The sequence below is a fragment of the Notolabrus celidotus genome, chromosome 8, assembly GCF_009762535.1.
Source record: "Notolabrus celidotus isolate fNotCel1 chromosome 8, fNotCel1.pri, whole genome shotgun sequence".
NCBI lineage: Eukaryota > Metazoa > Chordata > Actinopteri > Labriformes > Labridae > Notolabrus > Notolabrus celidotus.
The window spans coordinates 34055316-34078698 of record NC_048279.1 but is presented as its reverse complement, the minus strand read 5'-3'; the positions used below and the strand labels follow the sequence as shown (position 1 = coordinate 34078698).

The following is a 23383-nucleotide window of genomic DNA, read 5'->3' as shown; positions in this document are numbered from 1 at the left end:
ACTGTGTGTGTGTGTGAATGTGTGTGTGTGTGCTGTCAAACTGAATCCAGCATTTGATTGACAAATCATCCATCACTCGCTCATGGAACCCTGAACTTGTCACCCTGTGTGTGGCGTGTGTGTTTGTGTGTTGTCCTGGGAAGATGCTATCTCAAAGCAGACAGCTCCAAACTATGGGTAGAACGGTATCCACGTGAAATGGAGCGGGGGAGAGAGAGAGAGAGGGAGAAAGAGAGAGGGAGAGTAATGCTGACATCATAAGGCATGAAAACAAATCAGGAACAGGGTGAAAGGACTGAATACAGTAAATGGAGAGGAAGAGGAAAAAGAGTGGCAGGGAGAGATGCTGCCAAAGAGCAAATAGGGAGAGAGAGTAAATGAAAAGTGAAGAGAGAGAAAGCGAGAAAAATAAAAGGAGGGAGAGAGTTGAAACGAGGTCAGGCGCTGCTGAGAAAAGCACAAAGCGGAGCAGGGCTGAGGAAGAAGCGTGAAGCATGAGAGACGAACACAGGAGGTGTGTGTGTTTGTGTGTGTGTGTGTGTGTGTGTGTGTGTGTGTGGTGAAAAAGAAAGAGAGTGAAAGGTGTGCAGTGACAGGAAAGAGAGGTGTGTAGGGCGAGACAGACAGTGAGAGACTCTGGGCTTTAACACCCCACACGAAACACGTGCAGAGTGCTGCTGTGATTGGTGGGTTTCTGGATGCAGAGGTGTGTCTGTGTCGTACAAGAAAAACCCACAGACCGACCAATCGGGGATTTACGGACTGTCAGATTAAGGAATGACCAAGTAAAGACTATCGATGCTGTGATTTCAAAACAGAGATCATCTGCGTGTGCTGAGAGGACAATTTGAATGCTGCAATGTTTGAAATATTACTTGTGGCATGCTTAAGGTAGACGTGTCTTGGAGTAACATGTGCAGATATATTACATTTAAAAGAGGTGCATTTGAAAACCACAACATACTGCATGGATAATAGAAAAGATAACATAGAGGTATATTAAAGGAGGGCAGCGTGTTCTGGTGAATATCAAAGAGGTGCTCTGCAGAGTGCAAAGACTATTTTAACACAGCATCTTTGGAATAAAGCTGGATTCATTTTAGATGCATGTGTTCTTGTATTTGGTGAATGCAAAGAAGAGCATTGGGTATTTATGGCTGTGCAAATGCACAACACGGGCAAGGAAACTCAGCTTACAATGACAGCATTGGTGCTATTCTTCCTTAAGTTATCTCCATAGACTCATCCTGACCTCCACCCTCAATGTGTCTACGCTCCCAACATGCAGGCTTGCTAGTTGTACCTAAAGTCTCTAAAAGTAGTATGGGAGGTAGAACCTTCTGTTATCAGACCCCTCTCCTTTGGAATCATCTACCAGTCAGGGTCCGGGAGGCAGACACCCTCTCCACTTTTAAGAGTAGGCTTCAAACTTTCCTTTTTGATAAAGCTTATAGTTAGAGCTGGATCAGGCTTGGACCAGCTTTTGTTATGCTGCTATAGGCCTAGACTGCCGGGGGATCTGGCGCACTGACACACTGGGATCCAACCCACCCCCTTCCCCCCCACCCACCATCACTTACTTTAACTCTACCTGTCCCATTAAAGTTACTAACCATAGACCTTTCTGGGGTCCCTGAGCTCCATTGTCTCGTAGGTCCCTCTGAGCTGCTGTAGACGTCCTCCTGCTGATACGGACGTGCTGGACTCCAGCGGCAACAGCTTCTACTACTCGTCTCATCACTATCACCTCTCTCTCTTACTCCCCTCTATCCCTCTTTCAAGACCCAACTCGGTCTCAGCAGATGTGTGTCTAACATGAGTCTGGTTCTGCCTGAGGTTTCTGCCTGTTAAAAGGAAGTTTTTCCTTGCCACTGTAACTTGCTAAATACTGTGATGTGCAATGCTCATGATGGATTAAGGTGGGGTCAGACTGAGTCTTACCCTGTCTTGAAGTTGGGTCTCTGTTCATAATTTGACATAGAGTGGATTAGACCTCCTATGTTTGTAAAAGCGTCTTGAGATAACGTTTGTTGTGATTTGGCGCTATACAAATAAAGATTGATTGATTGATTGATGTGTCTGAGTTGTGTTTGGAGTCAAGTATCGGGTACCAGGTATCTGTGGCAGGGCAGAGGTTTCTACATACAGAGGGTTTCAGAAGCTTAAGCTAGGTTAACTATTTAAGAACACAGGAATGGCAGAGATGACAAATATGTGCAACCCGAAGAGAGGAGTGCAAACGTTTTAGTTTGAAGGTTTCTTTTTGCCATCCTCTGAAAGTCTATCGAAACTCTTGCCGCAAACTTGCCCCTTGCAGCTGCAGAAACAAAGCAGATTGTCATGCATTGTTTCAAACTAACAATCCACTTGTCTGGGCCAGAAAACCTGGACAGGTTGGTATTCTTTCATTTAAAGAAAGAAGATTTGTTCATTTCATCGCCAAAAGGACGAAACAACAGGAAGAGAAGTTATTCAGACAATAAAAGCAGGACAAATTGGTCCGGCCTGCTGTTTTTCAAATCTTAACTATTCGCTGACCAGCAGGCGAAGGCACATTTATATACTCAACCAAACATTCCCGCTTGCAAACACCCCTCATAGACGCACACACGGCGCATAAAAGCAGCCTGCGGACGCACATGCTCCAACACATACTCACACAAACACTCACTATGAAAGAATTTGGCTTATTACCCATATTGCATCACAGTGGGGACATTTCTCCTGTCAACAGCAGCCCTGCCTCAGTGTTTGAGAGGGAAACAATGAAGCAGAGAGAAGAGGGAGGAGAAACATACTACAGCAAGGGTGTGTCAATATTTTCTGAGTGGCGATCAACAAGACGCCACTCGTTTTTTTAATCTGAGAGGAACAAGACATGCAGACATGCCGGCTGAGGGTGTGAGGGAGGGAATAACAAACCAGAGCTCGTTCAAAATCACTTCCTCTTTAACCCCGACCGACCTGATGCCCCCTACAGGCAGGTCGCAATTATGTGATTACAGCAATTAATGCTGATTACTGGCTCAATCTCTGCAGCGGTATCTGACAGAGCTCCAAATCAAGGCAGAGCAGAAGATTTCTGACAATGATAACACACACACGTGAAAATGGATCCGTGTTTGTCATGATGCAGAAACAAACAAGCACAAGGATGCTGCAGTGATTCCAGGAGGAACTCACCAAAGCATGCAAAATAAACATCTGATCATGTTCTCTGCACATTTGCATAAAGTCATCATAACCGTTAAAGCTTATATTACAGCTAATTATAACTTTCTGCCATGGAGAATTAAAAAGTGTCAACAAAGCCTCATGGGTTTGAATGTATTGTTGTTACAGCCGACTGGTTCTGGAATGGATGGCAATTTATCAGCTTTATTGTTCAGTGACTTTAAATGGGATAAACTGAGATGATATCATCTTATCTTGTGATTTGTAATAAAAACTTCAGCCTACACTCAAAACTGCAGGAAATATATGGCACAGATCTCAATTGAGTGCATTTGAAGTCGGCTTTGGAGCTAATAATAACACTTTTATTTGTAGAGCACTTTTCAAAAGCCAAGTTACAAAGTGTTTCAAATGGGGAGAAAACTAAAAAACACACAAGTCAAGATAATGAAATAAAATATATTTTAAAATACAAAAAAATCCCCTAAAAGAACTCTAAAGGAATAAACAATTTTTCCATTTTTTTTTTATATTTCTTAAGACAATTAAAAAAAAAAAAAAATTAAAATTAAATTCAGATAAAATCAGGAAAGGTTTTCAGAAGAGATTTAAAAGCATGGATATGTTTCTAATAATGTACTTTAAGACTCAGACAGACATTGTACTCAGGGATGTTATGATGAGTCAAAATTGAGAATAAGTCAAGCGGCAAACTCCGGTCTCAAACGATGAAGCCAATGCGGAAGTGATATAAACTGCAATACATCCAAAATCCGCTTGAGGCTGGCTGCAGAACCACCGGAAACCACATAGATATGAATGGGAAAAAGACGATCTTTGCAGCATTAATAAACATGTTTACAGCCTGGTTCAAAAAACAGCTTGGCCCTACAATGCTAATCTCTCTAATGGCACACACTGTACAGGGGGGTGAATTTTTTTCTAACGTGACGGTTAAGAAGATATTAAGATTATGAGTTTTGCCCATAGACTGTAAAAAATATGGACGTAGTATCCGTGACGTCACCCATCTGTTTCTGAAGAGCTGTTTTGAGACCAATCGGCTGCGGCAGCCATATTGCTTCTGTCGAGCCAGTGTGACGTAAAGAGGCGGGCTTTGAGCCTCCTAGCCAACAGCTGCAGCGTTCCCACAGGCAGCTGTGCCTCTCATTGGAGGACTAGTAATCTCAATATCTTCGAAATTGCTGAATTAGAAAAAAATTCACCCCCCTCACAGTGAGAGGACGTCGAGAAATGAGCTATTCAGACTACACTCATCTTTTGTACCAGGCTGTAAACATGTTTATTGATGCTGCAAAGATCGTCTTTGTGACTTCCTGTACTTCCGGAGCCAGCCTCAAGCGGATCCTCGATGAACTGCAGCTTTTAACACTTCTGCATTGGACTCATATTTTTAGACCGGATGTTGCCGCTTGGTTTTGCCCAAATAAGGACATGACTGACGTGACTCCCGGTCGGGAACACACAGCCATTGGCTAAGAGACTCACACTACGTCACACTCTGCCTAGTTGAGTTCCACATTACCAATATGGCTGCTGCCGCCGATTTGCTTCAAAACAGCGCTCAGGAACAGATGGGTGACGTCACGGATACTACGTCCCTATTTATACAGTCTATGGAATAAGTCAAATTAAAATGTATAAAAATGTCAAATTGTGTGATTTAGTGTGTCTAACAACAGCAGAGCTAGCACCACTAGTGTTCAATCCTCCTTGCAGGTTAGCATCCACATGCATGTGCTGGTGATGCACTGATCCAGCTGAGCGGTTGCTAGATTACCCAGACTAGTAATCCTGGAGGTTGATGGTGTTTAATCATTTAGTCAACTAATTGAGTCAATATACATCCCTGATTATGAATGATTCAAGCAAGGGCAGCATCTAATGGGAGTTTGAATCATTGATTGAGGTAGATTTTTCAGGCACATTCTCAATATAACTTTAAGATAACATACATCAGATATCAGAAAATGATGACTAATCATAACAACATGATGTCCAAGAGGTAGAAGTGAAGATATGTAAATGTGTGTCTCTTGTTTGACCAAAACCTGAAGATTATATACATTGAAGAAGCTCCAACTAGAAAATGTTGACATCATTGATTTGAAAAGTGATTTCAAAATGTATCCATCATCATAAATGTTGATTTTTGCAGCAAAATTGCAGCCACACTGCCCAATCCAACCTGTCACAATCAGACCGGCATGTATTTGTTGATGTTCCGTGTTTGCTGGATTACACAGCTCCGAAAGAGCAGGTCTACATGCCTCATCATGCATGAGATGAAACCTTACATATATGCATATACATCTGTGAGTAGTATATGTGTGAGTAATGCCGTATCACCATAGCACTGAGCACTGTGGTCACGCAAGCCCCAGCAGCCTTTGGGAAGTAGGTCAATGAGAGAGTGAGGGATGAATGAGAGAGGAGAGCGGTAGAGAGAGAGGGAGAGAGAGGGAGAGAGAGGGAGAGAAATCATGATGGGATGTAAAGTGGAAGAAAAAGAAGAACTAAGGGGACACAAACACAAACAGAGGAGGGCAGGGGGGGAGAGATGTGACAGCGGAAAGTTACCAGTTAGAAACAAATAGGATGCTTGTTTCAACTGGGAGCAGGGACACACAGGCAGCACATATGAGGCATGCATGTGTGAGTGAGTGTGTGTGTGAGTGAGTGTGTGTGTGTGCAGTAAATACATGTGTGCCAGTGTGTTTGTATATGCATCCCAAAGGACATTAAGGGCCTCACCCACCTCCCTGACATTCTCACTCTCCATGCAGGTAGAAGCCTGCTGCTTGCTTTCAACCCACACACACACATTACTCACTCACACACGCACTCACACACACACACACACCTCTAAAGTTTCCATCTCTAAGCCCTGCAGAGCGGCCCGATCCCATCGCTGCAAGCTGACTCCACCCTACTGTGTTTATCATTATGAATTATCAGTGAAATTACATCGCATTATCAGGAGACTATATCACAATATCACGGTTATTGCATTCTGGACTCCCACAGAAAGGCGATTTATTAACTTCTAATGAGTCATTGAATTAGTCGGCTGTTACTACGTTATTACCCGGCGTGTAATTGACAACCACTTCTTATTCTGTAGGCTGCAGATCGAGTAAAGGGATCCCTGCTTTGATATCAAAACATACATGCAGCCCTTATAGTAATAATGAGGTCACACACAGGTCACATGTGTGTGATGTGACAGTGACGAGTGTGCACTTCTCTGCCAAGGGACCTATTTTTAACACACACTCTCTGCTGCTGCAGCACACACACACACACACATTAGTGGACCTTTTATCAGAGGAAGTCTAAAAATAACAACAAATGGCTTTTAAAGCAGAGTAATAGACGAGGAGAGATGCTTAGTGTGTCTTGTCCTGCACTGAACCATATCAAATAGCTCTGTAGTGAGTGTTATGGCTGTGCTTGGAGCTAGCTAAGCGAGTGTGTGTGTGTTTATGTGTAACAGTTCATGTCCACACCAGCCTGTGCTTGCTTTCCCCAGGCACCTGGTTGCCACAGCTATATGCAATGTGGGCATCTGTGTGTGTGTGTGTTGGTGCTCTCATGGTCCCTTACACCATGCCATGGAAATTTCCTTTAACCTTTTCTCTCATTTACACTAGTGCCCTTGATATCCCCAAACACACACACACGCACACACACACGCTCACACACACACACAAAGGGGAGGGTGCGGTGGTAAAGGCCACAAGATTATCCAACCGTCATTGTGTTGAGGCTATAAACACTTTGTGTCCGTCTACTTACTCTGACAAACCTGCTACACAGTCATGTGATGATTATTACTACTACTACTATGACCTTCTTCTGTTGTTGCTACTACAACAACAACTTTCACTATAATTACAGCCTCTAAATCCACTCCACTAATACAACTACAACTTCCATTGAAACAACCAAGCCCGGCCTGGCAGTAGACCTCTGACTCACTATCTGCTACACTGCTATACTGCTGCAACCACAACAACTGACTGAAAAGATACAGCTCCTCAAACCACAGCACTAAAACCACTGTGACTGCATTAACAGTACTACATCCAGTGCAGAACAAGCTTACTACTAACCCCAAACTACCCCTACAACTCCTGCAAAAAGTACTCCAATGAAGCCAATGTGGAACCATATACACACAAATTTAAAAAGCCAATCTTTACAGCAGAAATGTAGCTCAGACAGGACGACTATAAAAGCAATCACAGTAGTTGTTTAACTCTCCTCTCCCTCATTCAATAGCTCACCCGCTTCCTGAGCTGTCATTGGTTAATCAGCGGCGGCTGTCATCCAATAGCTCAGTGGCACACCCTTATCGTCAGCCTATCAACTTTCTGCTGTCTTTTTTAAATGTGTCCCTCTCTCTCCTGCTAGTTCCTTCCTGCATTCATGGTGCACACCCCTCCAACTCCCCATCTCCACCTGGTCTCTGCAAGTTTTCAATTCCAGGGATTCAGGAGTCTGGACTCCTCACACATCCTACGCTCACAAAATGATCCCCATAGAGTCCTTATGCCAAAGTTTGTCAAGTTCCATTACTCATTAAGTTGTAATAAATAACATTTAATCTTCAAACTGTGTCTCTCCTGATTGAAATAAACATGTTTACAGGCTGGTTGAAAAAACGAGTGTAGTCAGGATGGCTCATTTCTGGATTTTTTTCCATAATGCAGCAATTTTGAAGATATTAAGATTCAAAATGTTCCATTACGAGAGGTACAGCTGACTTGATTGACAGGTGGGATCACTGTAGCTTGTGGCGAGGAGGCTCAAAGCCCGCCTCTTTACGTCACACTCACTCGACAGCAGTTATGTTGAGTTCAACACTTCCAATATGGCTGCCGCCGCCAATTGGCCTCATAACCGTGCTTCAGAAACAGACGGGTGACTTCACAGATTCTATGTCCATTAAATACAGTCTATGGTGGTGAAGTAGTTTTAGTGGTTGCAGCTCCACATGTCTGCTCCTAAAACCTCTGCACTACCACTTCCACCAGGATGGCATACTCGCATTTAAAGCAAAGGCCAACAGTAATGTGAATAAAAAACTGAAGGAAATACATGGATTGACCTTCTGGCGGTGGCCCACTTCATGTAGGAACAACCCATCTGATTAGGGGTCCAAAAATGTCAAAAAAGACTACCAAGCAGGAGCAGAGGAACGGAGTATTGTACCTCCCTACACCTCTTTAAACACAGGACAAATGACATCCAGATAGAATAAGGCGAATCTCATATAAATGAAAAGGTGAAGCAGGTAGAGATCTGCAAGCTGAAGCTGCAGGTGATGCTGATGCGATGCAAAACAAGGCGGAATTTTGCTTACAGTCGCACCATGATTTCCACCTGTAGCACTTTATTGCTACTGGTTTGACTTACTTTATTGTTCTACAACAACAGGTTCCTTCTACCGGTGACACAGCAGCTGTTACTCCTGTTTTTACAGGCTCTACCTTTGCACAAACTTCCACTACTACTCCTAGCTCAATGGCTACATGCATGAGTGCAAAACAACTGAGGATGAATATATGCAAAAGCTCACGTCCCTTTAACTGCATTCCCCGTCAAGCACAGTAGAGGAACTCTTTGCATTACCCATGACTGCACCTTGTAATCCCTGACCCTGTGCAGCATGTGTCGTAATCACATACAGTAATCCTGCTGGAGCGGTGGATTAAGACGTACTGGTATATATACGTTTCGTTTGGCAGTCTACCAGTGTGTGTGTGCGCGTGCGTCTGTGTGTGTGTCACCTCTCTGGTCTAGCAGGCTGTAGTGTTGTCGGAGTGATGATGTGTGTTTGTGCAGTTGGGTGCTTGCCCATCCACGGTCCAGACATCTTTACAACTCGATCTGTCTGGGGGATAAGACGGGCCGAGCCCCAGCCAAAACACTGGCAAAATGTCAAGGAGAGAGAGACAGAGGGGGACCTATACGCTGTGGGCTGTGACGGAGCCCAAACCAATATCAGCGAGCAGCGTTTACACCTCCATTTGTCGCACAGCTCCCATTCATCTTCTGAGTTTTATTACAGTGTTGCTCGGCGTCAAAGTCTCAATTTAACAACAGCAGAAAGTGTCAAAGTCTGATTTTTCAGCCGTGGTAGACCGAGAACAAGCCCTATATTTTTACAGAGGAATGACACTGCAAATCCAGCTGCATCCAGCTGTGGACAACATTATGATCTCATGAGTTGTGTGTTTAAGTATAAACTCTATTCTAACTCTTTAGACCCCAGCAGGAACCTAGAAAGTCACTGAGGAAGGATTCATTTTCAAACTTGAATCCAAAAAACAAATCATTCTTCAGACAAACTTTCACACACAAGTTGTCTCCAATCAAAAAGATACTTCATCTTGAATTCCATGTGGCATCTGGAGCCTTTTGCATGTTTTAGTCAAGAATAAAAGAATGAAATAACACCTGCCAAATCAAACAATGGCACTCAAACTGTTGCAAATTGCTTTTTTGGTAATTAAGCTTTAAAAAATGAAAGACAAATGTCTCAAACGTGAGCCCATAAAGCAACTTTCATGAGGAAAACAAAAGCATTTGTTGAAAACTAGAATCCATTTTTACAAATCAATCTCATTACAGGAATAAATGTGTGTTATTCAGAAGCAATCACTGCAGCTATACGCTCTGCAATCCCCAGATCCCCAACATCCAACCCCACCCGCCTCTATTATCTCCTACATGCATCGAATGCCACTTCTTGTTCACATGTGTAGCGTTGGCTAACATCAAGCTCTGTGAAGCTCTGACATGTCGCGGCGCTATCAGCATCTCCTTTCATCCCATCAGATTTTTTAACACAGAGACACAGCCCTCTCTGCACGCTCTTTTTCTGTTTTAAAATAAGACATTTCCCTGGCGGCTGCCCCCGTGATAAATCAGGTAACGGAGGAGGAGAGCTTGAAAGAAATAGGGCAGCCAGCTAGCTCGGCGACCACTGGGCCTCCGCATACCTCCCCTACAAAGCCCTGAGCTGCTGCTGTGTGAGATTGGATTCCCTCTCCTTCAACCCCGTCCTATCTCCCTCAGGTGTTCCACAAAGCTGCCATATGTGTGCGAGAGTGTGGAGTGTGTGCGTATGTGCGTGGAATGACAAACAGCCTCACGCTCATGTTGACACTATCAATACAGCAACAGGGTCCCTGTGATGAATACAAATTTGCCAGCAAAGGTTAGCTAAGGACAGATGACACACATACACACTTGCAGGTACATGCAAACATCAACATATGAGCAGGGATGAAAAAGAAAAAGCCGAAGACGTGAGGAGGATTGTAGATAAGGGATGAACGCACACGTCATCCATCTGCAGCGAACACGTGATGTATACAAACAGATTCATCCTGAGCCTCTGTGTCATCATGTCATCCTACACGCAAAGAAGGATGGATAATTCAGCACACGACCACGTCATCGCTCCTTTGAAGCTCCACCTGATTAATGTGGTGTGTCTTCTTTAATACAAACGTCTATTTCTTCCTCTGTTTCAGCACAGTGCGGCTAATGTTTGCAGAGCTAGCAATCACCAGCCTTTGGTCTTCCCTGCAGGTAAACATCCACATGCCTGGGATTGTTGCACATTGCTCCAGTCGGCTGGTTATATCCCAGTTTAACCAGACACAGCTTATACACAACTACAGCATAAGTCTATCATCTGTGCTTGTTTACATCCTGGTAGTAGAGCATCAGAGCTGTGGCTAAGACACAACATATGACCCAACGAAGATGACTATGTGTCATCATCTAGACCAGTAACTGGCTTCAGTCACCCAGTTTGGAGTGGGAGACATTTGGGGAACTCTAGCTTCCAGTTAAACCTCAAGAGCATCTGACAATGAAGGAATCATAGTTAAAACTAGCTGAGCAGCTACAAATGGGGGTCTCTGTTGATCAAATAGTGGACCTTCCAATCACGACATGTTGAGGTGAAGGGATAGGCCCTTCATGTTAAGACGGAACCTATTAGACATCACTCCTTGCCATGAAAGTTCTTGCCTTCAAGACCCCCTTCAGCACAGAGCTCAGCATGAGACCCCGAAGAGAGTCAGTATGCTTTTAAAGTGCTCCCTCTAAAGGTCTGGAGATCTGAGTATTTCCAAAACCGTGAACAGTCCTTGCACGGTTGCAGCTATGCAAACAAGAAGCTGCACCTGGGCTAGATATTATGCATATGATGATTTAACCAAATACAACAAATGAAAACACCTCATGAGGTCTGCTGACTGTCTGTTTGTGACATCAAGATATGAAACATATCAAAGAGAAGGAAAATATGATGAGAGGTGATACTTGTACATCCTCAGATTCCTCTCTGGTTTCAGTCACAGTGAGAAACAACCTGGAGCGTGGCGACAAGCTGAATAGATTTTCATATAAATTAAGAAAGCAAAAGGAGGACGATGATGAATACCTAATAAGTCTCTCCCTCACCTGTGTCTCTGTTGTTTCTTTTCTTCTCATCTCTTCCACCCATATCTGTTCTCACTGCCTCGCTGTAAAACACGCAATGAAGCCATTGTGCGTGTTGGTTTCTCTGCACGGTTGAGTGCTGCTCCACCTCAGGGGAAGGAGAACTCTTTGAAAAAATCCTGCAGAGAGCATGCAAGACTGGATGCGAACTGGATTCAGAGATTCTGCTGCAGTTCCCAGTCTACAAAGACCCGTCCTGATCTTAGAGCAGTGTCTGCTGCTGACACTGTGGCCTCTGACTCTTACTGTTCCTTTTGGTTGTAGGCATTTATTTCATGAAGATACTCTGTGGAGTTGAGGTCAGATTAGTCTTAAAGAAATCTTATTTGTGCACAAAAAGTTATGAAACCATGATCTACTCCAGTTAAGGTCCAAAAGCCTGGTAGGACCTGTGATGCACCTGGCTGCAGAATGAAACGTTATCATCTTAGGAAGTCCAAATAAGGTCGAAGAGAAGCCGAAATGAGGCTCAGGTGTAGCCTGATATAACCTTGCTCCTGGAAACCAATCTAATGAAGAAGTGTAGTGTAGCGGTGTTTGGCCCTGAGCCGTGCTTCCCAGTAAGCCTTTACAGGCCCTGTTTATCCCTGTGTTAGAAAGCAGGCTAAAGGTTAGCACCACAGAGCCATGCTGTGTACCATATAGAGGAGTTATTACATAATACTGATTAAAGGGGAAAATGTAAATGACAAACAATCATGATGAGAATCAAAGGATGGAGATGGAGATGGAGAGATGCTCAGTAATCAACATGATGAATGAAACTGGATATCTGTGGTTGCTCTCTATCTTGTATGAGCTGCACAATGAATCACATATACATCATAAATTGGGTCGTATCTCCATTTAAGCTCAACGAAAACTCAGCAGGGAAACCTGATGCATCAAATAAAGAGCTTTTAATTACTCCTGTGTTTCATCAACAAATTACATAACTCCCTAAAATACAGTGACAAGCTGATCACAAGCTATGTGGATAGAAACTGTGACAATTCAGGCATGTGAGGAAGAAATACAGTTCAATACACTTCCTGTATGCTGTCGAAGTGCCCTTTAGCAATGCATTGGACCACAAACTGCTCAGGGTGTTCATCTACATGCAACTCCCCCTCACTTTGACATGTCTTCATTAGTGCATGTCCATAGGATGCTGTTTGTGCATGCATGTGTGTGTGCAATAATCCAGCCTGTGTGTGTGCAGCATGTTCAACCCATAGGCTGTATAAATAATGGACGTAGTATCCGTGACGTCACCCAGCTGTTTCTGAAGCGCTGTTTCGAGGCCAATCGTCAGCGGGAGTCATATTGCTGCTGTCGAGCGATGGTGACGTAAAGAGGCAGAGTTTGAGCCTCCTCGCCAACGGCTACAGTGTTCCCGCCTGTCAATCAAGTCAGCTGTGCCTCTCAATGGAAGACTTGTAATCTCAGTATCTTTGAAATTGCAGCATTATGAAAAAATTCACCCCCCAGACTACACTTGTCTTTTGTACCAGGCTGTAAACATGTTTATTTCTGCTGTAAAGATCGTCTTTTTTGAATTGGTGTGTATGTGGTTTTCTGTACTTCTGGAGCCAGCCTCAAGCGGATCCTTGATGAACTGCAGTTTTCAGCACTTCCACATTGGACTCATATTTTTAGACCGGAGGTTGCCGCTTGGTTCAACCCCTGAGTGAAAATATTGGATTTCCTCTTTAGGATCAATAAAATATATCTTCCTTTTCTTCTAAGAAATAAGAAGAACACTTGAGGATTCTCATGAAGTGTCAATTTTCAACATGCAAAGGTTTCTGACATTTTAACTCATGCAGACAAACATTGGTTCATTTGCTCTGATTGCACAACAACTTGCTGAACTCTGTTTGTTCCGTTTACTCTGCAGACATTTCCAAAATTCAACAACTACACAGCTTTTGTATTGCAATACATATAATTCAATCAAATGCTTGCCAATATATGCCACCACCATTTAATCTAAAGCATGTTTTAGTCTAGTTTTTGGGCTCTTCATGCCTTTATGTTAAAAGATGAGACACTGGATCAAGCAGGAAGCAAGGAGGAGAGGGAGGGGAGCATTATGCAGCAAAGAGCCAATGGTTGGATTTGAACCCAGCCACCCGCTTCAAGCATTATTCAGCATCTTTGCATGAGTTGCACAATTTATCTGCTGAGCTAAAATCCTCACCCCCAAAAATCATAGCTTTTCATATCGTGAGGAACTCTAATGTTCAGAGGAACATGCTGAGTGAGAGGTGCTTTGCCATATGGTCACAGTGCTGCGCAGTTTCATACCACTACCTGATATTTCAGGTGATAGAGAAGCTGAAGAGCTGCGATAAAACAGCCATGAGACAGATTTTCTGCATCCACTCACATTAATGACAGGAGCCTTATGCATGACATCAGCAGACCAGAAAAGATCAGATTACAGAGGCACTATTCTTTATGAAAATTGGTTTCCTCTGAGCACACAGAGAGATAACTGCAATCTCAATTCTGAGTGAGAAAATCATTCTTGTGTAATCCAGAAATCATTCAGCCTCTAATGTGAGTATCTGTGCGTGTGTGTGTGTGTGTGTGTGTGTGTGTGTGTGTGTGTGTGTGTGTGTGTGTGTGTGTGTGTGTGTGTGTGTGTGTGTGTGTGTGTGAGCGTTAGCTGGAGCGTCTGCTGCCAGGCAGGCCTGAGAGAGCAGCTGACGAATCACCACGTAATTAATTATTAAGAGACCCCTCACCTGCCTCTCTGTTAGCTAGCAACAGCATGCTACATCATGGGAAACATACATAGACTTTATGATCTGTTTACAGGCCCACACACACACACACACACACACACACACACACACACACACACACACAAGCCCTTTGGGGAGGGGGGCTGCATCTAAGCCGGATGCCTGATGAACCTCAGAGGGATTTAGGAGGAAGAAGCTATGTTCCCAGCGCCCACTCTGACGCACACACACACACGCAAGGAAGATTAACCACATATAGACACTGTGCATGCATAGATGTACAGTTAGGCACACTTACACACATGCACAGTCACAGATATCCACCTTGGTGCAGAACCACAGCAACCACGAGTGAAGGAAACATCACCCGCACCGGAGTCGATTTAGCAGCAATCACAGGGTGAGGGTGTATCTGTTTCATCGATTTAACACCTCACCATTCATCTTCACACACACAGCCAATGCAATAAAGCAACATGTAAGCTGTAAATCTAACACTGCCGCGAACACGGAACTACTGTTCACGGCGTCTCCAAAATAACTCTTCCATCACTTTAATATCTCTGCTGCAGATTATTGAGAAGAGAACACTCTGTCCCTACGACACACTGGGTGCCTTGACCCCCCTGAACTTTGACACACACACCCCCCCCCCCCCTCTCTCTGAAGTCTACAAATATGGCAGCTTGATCAGTGACCCTAAACCTCAAATACTGTGACCTAGTTATCCCTCTGGCATATTTTCGGGACACTGCCCCTGGGTTGCGGCACAGGTGTCAGCTGACATACATGTGGCTTGAGGAGTGGAATGATCTGCTTTGGGGAGACGGATAGGTTGAATAAAAACAGCCAAGAGTCAGTGTTTGTTCATCTCGTTAGATCAGTTTTGGTGCTTTTGTTATGTAACCTATGTTACTCTGTGATTAGCATTCCAAAGTTACTACTTATGTCAACCCAAACCAAGTTGTTTTGATGCTTAAGTAGCCAAACTGCAAGTGTTTCACAATGCACAATGCAAACTACATGCTGCAAGTCAAAAAGCTTAAAATGTGGAATATGTCAGCTCCCCTGTTTCTAAATCTTACTGGAAGGGTTATTATATATTCATGCAAACTTGACTAGTCTATTCTGCAAGTGTAAGCAGCTGTTGCATACTATTGCTTACTTGACCACAGAGTCCTGCACCTCCCTAACCCCTCTGATGATGGAGCCCCAGGGGGCTGAAAAGGTGGCGCATTTGTTTGGAGCCCAGCATGCATGACTCTACTATTATTCCCTGATTCAGACAAAATACCTGAAGCATATATTGTCCAAAAAATGGACCTGCAATAGGCAGATTTTTACGCAAACTCCACTATATACTGTATAGGCATGTGTGTGTTTTCTCAAGTGATGCTCACTCACGAGCACAAGCGTGTGTGTGTGTGTTCAGTACTCAGTGACAGAAGGGACAGGTGAGTCACTGCAAGGCTGCAAGCAGAACAAATTGCACTGCAGCACTGCACATCACGACTCAAGACAGACAAGAAGAGATACAGGGAGAAGGATGATGACACAGAAATGAGGATAAAAGAGGGAGTGAAAGGCAAGAAAGCCTTGAAGAGAATATAGGACAGTTGCAACAAAAAGCCAAAAAATCAGAGGACAGAGGAGGAGAAAATATAGCAGAGTATCTGTCTCTGTGTGTCTGTCCCTGGCACAGTGCAGAACCCAGTCCCTGCCAATAACACCTGCATCCATCACTCTCTGGTGGAACTTCAAAGCCTTTTTATTTATACACCTGTCTGTCTGCCTGCCTACCTGGCTGTCCGGATCCTTCACTCTACTGTCACTGTCCAATTTAAATCGGATTTATCTGCCTAGATCAGGAGGGTAATGCTCCTGTCTGCTCCACTAAGTATAGATGCATTTTGCGGGTGGTTTATATACCCAGTTTAATGTGGTCACTAAGGGACTGTGTGACTTCCGATGGGATCATGTGATGGCCGAGGCTGAGAGTTGGCCGCCTGCTGCGTAGGAGGCATCCTGGTTATAGGATAAAGTGCTGACTGACAGTACGAGGCTCTGTAGGGCTTCACAGCGGCGCTGTAATAGCTTTAAGCTTTATTAAGTTTTCCATTTGGAACGTGTAGGCATCGTTTCAGAGATGCAATTAACGGTTTAAACGCTTTAAGTTTTGTCTTGATGAGTCCACTTGATAATAACATGCATCTTGGGGCTAGGAGGAAGCAAACATGGAAGTAATTTGTTGTTGATGTTTGGGAACAAAATGTTCTTGGAAAGTACTTCCAAACTTTTTCAATTACTAATCAACATCAGACTCATATCTTGTTCCTCTCTCAGCCTTGGACTCTCCTTTTTGTGGTTATTTTGAACCCCACCCCACAGATTAACCAGAAGGGTGTTTAAGGAGCTACAAATCAAAGTCTTAAACAGAAGCTTTCCTTCCAGATTTCATCCAGTAATGTGACTTTTCTTTAAATGCTTACACCACTTTTCACAGCAGCATGGTGGAGCAGGAGAGCTCGGGTGCTCTTAAATATTTAATGTCTCCTGAGAGGAAACTGTTGCAACTATTTTTACTTGACATTTCACCTCCATGCTTTAACAGAACTTCAAAGTGGACCAGAAAGAGTTAGTTCCAAACATATGTAAGTTATGGATAAGGATATTTCTGTGGCACTAATATCAGAGGTCGGTTTCCCTGGACTTGACCTTGCATGTGACTCTCTCTTCAGGGGTAATGTTGCTCAACTCCCAGAGGCAGAGTGGAATAACTGACGAGCCACGGCTAATATTTTACTAGCATATGCCCTGTGGCTGGTTGTGTCCTGTTACAGCAGGATGTCGCTGACTGACATTAAGTCGGCCTGATCTTCCCAGAGTCAATCCCGTGGATGGATCCAGACTGGCCCTCGACACCCGGTCAATGATTAGCGTTGAGAAACGTCTGGGAGACAAACTTCACTCCTGTTACGCCATATTTGAGGACTGCAGCTCTGAGAAGAGCTGACAGCTGATTATGTTGCCACCAGATTCAACAAAGAATTGGCAGACGTGCTTCAAGAACAGATCTGTTAACCTTTGGTAAACCTGGTGGTTAGCTGTCAGATCAGAGTTCATGTGTTAAAACTGAAACTAAAAAGTCGCCTGATATTGCTGCATCCATAATGTCTAATCAGCATCTTATTTTAATACAACCTGAATAAAAGTTAACATGATCAGATCTTACACCTATCCATTACACAACTGACCCATAAAACTTTACAACCAAACCTCTAATAAACAGATTGGAGCGTTTATAACACATATGATTTACTATGAATCTGACTTGATTGTAGATCCCAATCTTCAGCATCACCTTCAAAGTCCTCTTAATGTTTGAGATATTGACTATTATCTCGATAAGCTGCGACTAACCGTCATAAAACTTGGACCCCCAGCACGCTAAATTAACTGTACAAAGAAGAGTATGAGCAGCAGACTGTGTGTTTAAGAGCTGCACAAACACTCGTGACACACTCAGTTAGAAACCACACGTTCGCTTTTAGACACAAAGAGTGAAGCATAAGTCAACCGATGAGCCTGTGGTTAATGAACTTGTAGAAGAGTGTAATGATCACTTCAGAGATTGTTTGGCAACCACAGAACAGAACATCAATCCATGACCCTTTCTGCAAAATGAGCATGTCACTTATAGCTCTGCAAAATAATCTTGGCTAAGTTCTGATGCACTGAAAATGTGCAACAAAAACTGGCGTGTCTATGTCAGGAGAAACAGGTCAACCACAGTCAAACTATAAACAAGTTTTGCATGTAAGGAGAAATCTTGCCTCCAAAATTGGGTGCAACAGGTTTAAATATCCACTGGTTTCATGTGCAGTAAATCGCTTTAACTGGCATAGATTTAAACTACATCTGAGGTACAGGAAGCAGCGTGCAAAGGGATGGATTAGGATTGTGTTGTTGAGAGAATAAAATATAGGTTGAAGAAACGGGAGGATTTACAGTGAATATGAGCACAGTATGTATGTTTCAGAGTGAGCAAGCGAGGCAGAGAGAGAGAGAGAGATGGGGAAGCAGTCACATGTTCGCAGAAGAGGAGGAGGAGAAGAGGGGGGAGGGTCTGCCGTCACCGCTCTACGTCACGGGTAACGCCTCCCTCCCTCCTACCCTCCCCTCCACTACAACTCACATGACTGCAGCAGCCCTGTTCTGTAACCCCAGTCACGAGTATAGAGTAGTATTACAATAACCAGCCGGCAGGGGCGGGCGGCATAGACACAGAGAGAGAGAGAGAGAGAGAGAGAGAGAGAGAGAGAGAGAGGGAGAGATAGAGAGAGAGCAAAACACCATGCAGCCCTAATAACCCTGAGTAAATATTAACATATTAATGCTGCGTTTGTAGAATAGATAACCTTATCGGACTACACAAGAAGAGAGGAGTTAAGCTGCGATAATGTGCACTTTAATTTGTCTTTCCCTGTTCCTTTTACTCAGGTTGTTTCTCCCAGTGTGTCCCTCAAGGACTTTGCAGCTATACAGCATCATAGCCTGAGAAAAAAAAGAGCTTTAGCAGCAAATATTACAGGAAACATGCCACTGCAGAAACGCATACATAATCTGCTATTGTTTACCATATAGAAGAGTTGCTAAAATTATAGTTTTGCATACTGGCTGACAGTTTCAGAAGGCTTATTCTATTTTTTGCTTGAGCTTTAGAACATTTGTGCGGATTTTGAGGCTTAAATGGAGGATTTTAATGGACAAATAGCATCAGTTAATGTCAATATTGCACATTCAACCTCTAATCTGTCATGATTGTTTCATCTTCCTGGCATATTTGGTGTCTTTGAAACATTTTGAGCAACTAGAGTTTGATATGAAGTTGGGATGTTTGAAGAATCTGTTTACTGCACTGCTGAGAGTGATGTGCAAAATAAAGGCATATTGCATTTTGGGGCTTTACAAGTATAGCAGCATACATGCCACTGCAGAATCTGCTATTGTTTACCATATAGAAGAGTTGCTGAAATATTGTCTTGCATACCGTCGGAGAGTTTTAGAAAGGCTTATTCAGAGTGTGTGTGCAGATTTTAATGCTCAAATCAAAGACTTTGAAGGCCGAACATTATTAATATTGTAGATGTCTGGCATGTTGTTTCATTTTAACCTCTAATCTGTTATGATTGTTTCATCTTCCTGGCATATTTGGTGTCTTTGAAACATTTTGACCAACTAGAGTTCCATATGAAGCTGTGATGTTTGAAGAATCTGTTTATTACACTGCATAAAGTGATTTGTGGAATAAAAGCACTGCAGTTTGGGGCACTACAATGTAGAGAATAGAGTGAAATGTCATTCATCATGACAAAAAACACAACTGTGGTTCAATTCTCCATTAAATCAAATAATAATAAGGGACATTGTGCAAATCCATTTCATATGACAGGTCAAAGCAGACAAACTGAGTGGATCCAGAGCTGGAAAAAGACTGCAGCACACCATCTAACCTGCATTTACATATTTATTTCTAATGCTTCTTAGTGAGATGGTCATCAAGCAAATGGTTTGTGACAATGAGGAGCCATCTTTAATAGGGAGGGGCGGTGTATCTGCACTAAATCATGTTCCCCACATGCGGCAGGAAGGTTAATAAACGCACACCATGACGGCGTGACATTTGTTGGGGTCCTGACGAAACAAGGATGCTTCCTTACATCTGGAGAACCACATCTATTACTTTATAATATCCATGTTCTGTGAGATATTATACCTTGATGAAGAATCTGCAACTTCATAATTTCACTTTGAGTGTTATAACATCAAGTGCAGCTCCCAGAATGATGAGGTCATGCATAATCTCAATGATAATAAGCGTAGTGACGTCATGGGGCATGATCATAATGATGCAGAATATCAACACCCATGTGATGTTTGGTGCATTTAGTCCCACGTGGGTGGCTATTTCTTCTCGTTAACCTCCCAAACACATCAGTCTGTGTTTGTACTGTTAGCTGTGTTCTGTGGAGGCACAAGTCACTGCTGCACGTTATAAATAGCCTTGAGTCTCTGAGGATCCCACCACTCACTGAATTAACCTGCTTAAGCTGCCAATCAGCTGTGACAGATTCCCCCCCACCACACCTTACACTACATCCACACACACACACACCACCCACTCATCCGTCTGCATTACACTCTCAGATGACCGTGCAATCAAAGCTCTAACGATCACCACGATGCAATGTGACGTCAGGCTGTGATGCAGTAAAGATGGGGGTGTGGGTGGAGGATGGTGGGGGGGGGGGGGGTCTGTGTGCATGGGGGTGATCAGTGCGTATTTCGGAAGCGCGACTTCTCACTCAGCTGGGAGGTCGATGGAGATTGAAGCTGACAGGCTTCGTCCTGTCGTGTGGGAATTCACCAAACCTGCTTGGGAAATTTCCCTATTTACTCTGTGCCTTTACGCAAACAGCAGAGCGCATGTCATGTAACACAGGAGCAGAGCAGACACTCAAATATGACCACTTCTAGATAAATCAGCATACAGTCTGTGTGCAAGACATCCCTTCTTTCTGATTAAATCCCAACTTCTACAAATGGCACACACACCACTCACTACCGTTCACCATGGGGGACTTTGGAAGGAGATTATTCCTGGATTAGCAGCAGATCCAGTGGTAAAAGTTCACATATTGCTTTAATAAGTGCTGCTTGGTGTGTGAGCTCAGCGCCGAATTCAATCAAAGGTTGCATGTTGTCATATGGAACATTAACTGTCTTGCAGGTGTGGTGTTTTTAACCCACTAAGGGAAGAAATCCCAGAATTGCAAAGATTCCCTATGGCAGTTTTGACGCGTATTAGGAATTCAGTGCCAAATAAAAATAAACTTCCCCTGCGACACTCATGGGTTACCAAACAATATTCATCACTGCTCCAGATTTCACTGCTCGAGTGGAAATGCTGTATCCACTCTGTCGAAGAAACAATCGTGCCAACGCTTCATGTTTTGTAACTGGTGACGGAACGGTTACGCAAACGATTATGAGAGCGTGTAAAACCGCATCAACTTTTGCAGTGAATGTTGTAAACCCAGAGGGCTGCTTTAATCTCACTGCTTCCAGGAGCATTAAGTGATTGATTGACCAAATTTGCATAAATGATAGGAATAGTCAGTGGGAGTTGCTCAACTTTGAAGCGCACGGAACGAACAGCCTGCAGAGATCCTCCAGTTAAGCTCACGGTGTTGAGGCAAGCCGCTTATGCTTATAGTGGAGTGGATGAATAACAGTAGATGTTTTGCACTATCTCCTCTACTTTATTAAACATCCGCAAACATGAAAGAGAGCACCACATCCAAGAAGCTGAGTGACTCTCGGATAAAACGCATACAAACATGTCTTTTCTCCACACAGAATTCAAAAACCGAAGAGTCCTCCAGCCTGTGGATTAGTATCTTAATGTCATATATCATAATAGTCCTCAGGCTGAGTCCATGCGTTCAAAGGCGCACCACGTGTCCAAGTTAAAACTTCCCTCAAGAATGCGTCAAAAGTTTCCAAAGCGCCCCCCTGCATACCAAATAATCCTCCCCAAGCAGCAACACACCGGCTGCTCGCCTCTTTCCAAGCACCAACAGTGGAATATACATTCATATTAATCCCTCAAATTCCTCATTGAAGCATGGCTGATGACATTTCCTCCCAAAAAGAAACACGTGAAAGCCAGACGTCAAGACATTCACACACACACGCACACACACACACACTCAGACCGAGACACCGGCTTGCTCTGAGCCAGGCGAGATGCTGCTACTGCTGCTGACAAGCCGGGTCGCAAGCCTCGCATCAAGCGGGCATTGCGTGCGCCACAGCCGGCGACGTGCAAAGACGCACCCCGGTGTGGAGAGCCCAAGGTTCGGTGCGTCCAATGAGGCCGAGGTCTTACCTGGCTGCCGGAGTTTTCTGTCAGGTAATTGAAGACAAAGGACGAGAGTTCCTCATCTAATAGTGGAGCGCAGTCCGCCATCTTCTAGTGAATGAGGAGCCGTGGAGTCAGAGCGGAGTATAGGAGGAGGAGGAGGAGCAGTGGGGGAAGGCCGCCTGCAGGGGGCGCATCTGTTTACACACAGAAACGAAGCAAGGCATTAAAGACATGCGGTTCTCCAAAGTAGGGGCTGGGGACCTCCAGGGGTCAAGGCAGTTGCTCCTGGGGGTCCCTCAATAAATGATGATTAATTTGGAATCAAATTACAGGAAAATTATTGCAGCTGGAGAATCCACAACGAGGTCTCTGCAGCTATGAATGATTTGCTCCCATTTGGGCAAACAAAGTAATTATGCAGATATTCCCACCAAATCTCATCCTGCTCCTGGTTCACATCAGGGTTTTAAAGGTGACATATCATGCATAATGGACTTTTTAATGGTTCTCTACCTGAAATATGTGTCCCTGGCATGTCTACAAACCCCCCCGAAAATGAAAAGAATCCACTCTGCCCCTGTTTTGATTTCAATCAGGAGAGACACAATTCGAATATTAAAGGTTATTTATTACAACTGAATGAATGATGGAACTTGACAGAAATATTTAGCATAAGGACTCTATGGGGATAATGTTATGAGCGTAGGATGTGTGAATTTGGCAGCTGAAGAAATCCCCCTAGAGGCCAGACACTGGTGGTGGTGGTGGTTGACGACCCAAGGAAATGAAGACTCCCAAAGACCAGGTGGAGACAGGGAGGTGGAGGGGTGCGCACCATCAATGCAAGAAGGAACTAGCAGGAGAGAGAGACACATTTAAAAAGACAGCAGGGAGTTGATAGGCTGATGATAAGGACGCGCCACTGAGCTATTGGATGATGCCGCTGCTGATTAGCCAATGACAGCTCTGGAGCATGCAGCTGGAAGCGGGTGAGCTATTGAAT

At 43.9% G+C, this 23383-nt stretch overlaps 1 protein-coding gene across 1 annotated transcript in view; it reads right to left on the bottom strand.

Moving 5' to 3' along the window:
- ppargc1b (peroxisome proliferator-activated receptor gamma, coactivator 1 beta) overlaps positions 1–22574 on the bottom strand; it is a 126002-nt gene extending 103428 nt beyond the window's left edge. Inside the window, exon 1 of the mRNA XM_034690190.1 lies at positions 22405–22574. Within this exon, the coding sequence (XP_034546081.1) occupies positions 22405–22485 (81 nt within the window). The 5' untranslated portion in view covers positions 22486–22574. The remainder of the gene's footprint in view (positions 1–22404) is intronic.
- Positions 22575–23383: the final 809 nt, after the last annotated feature.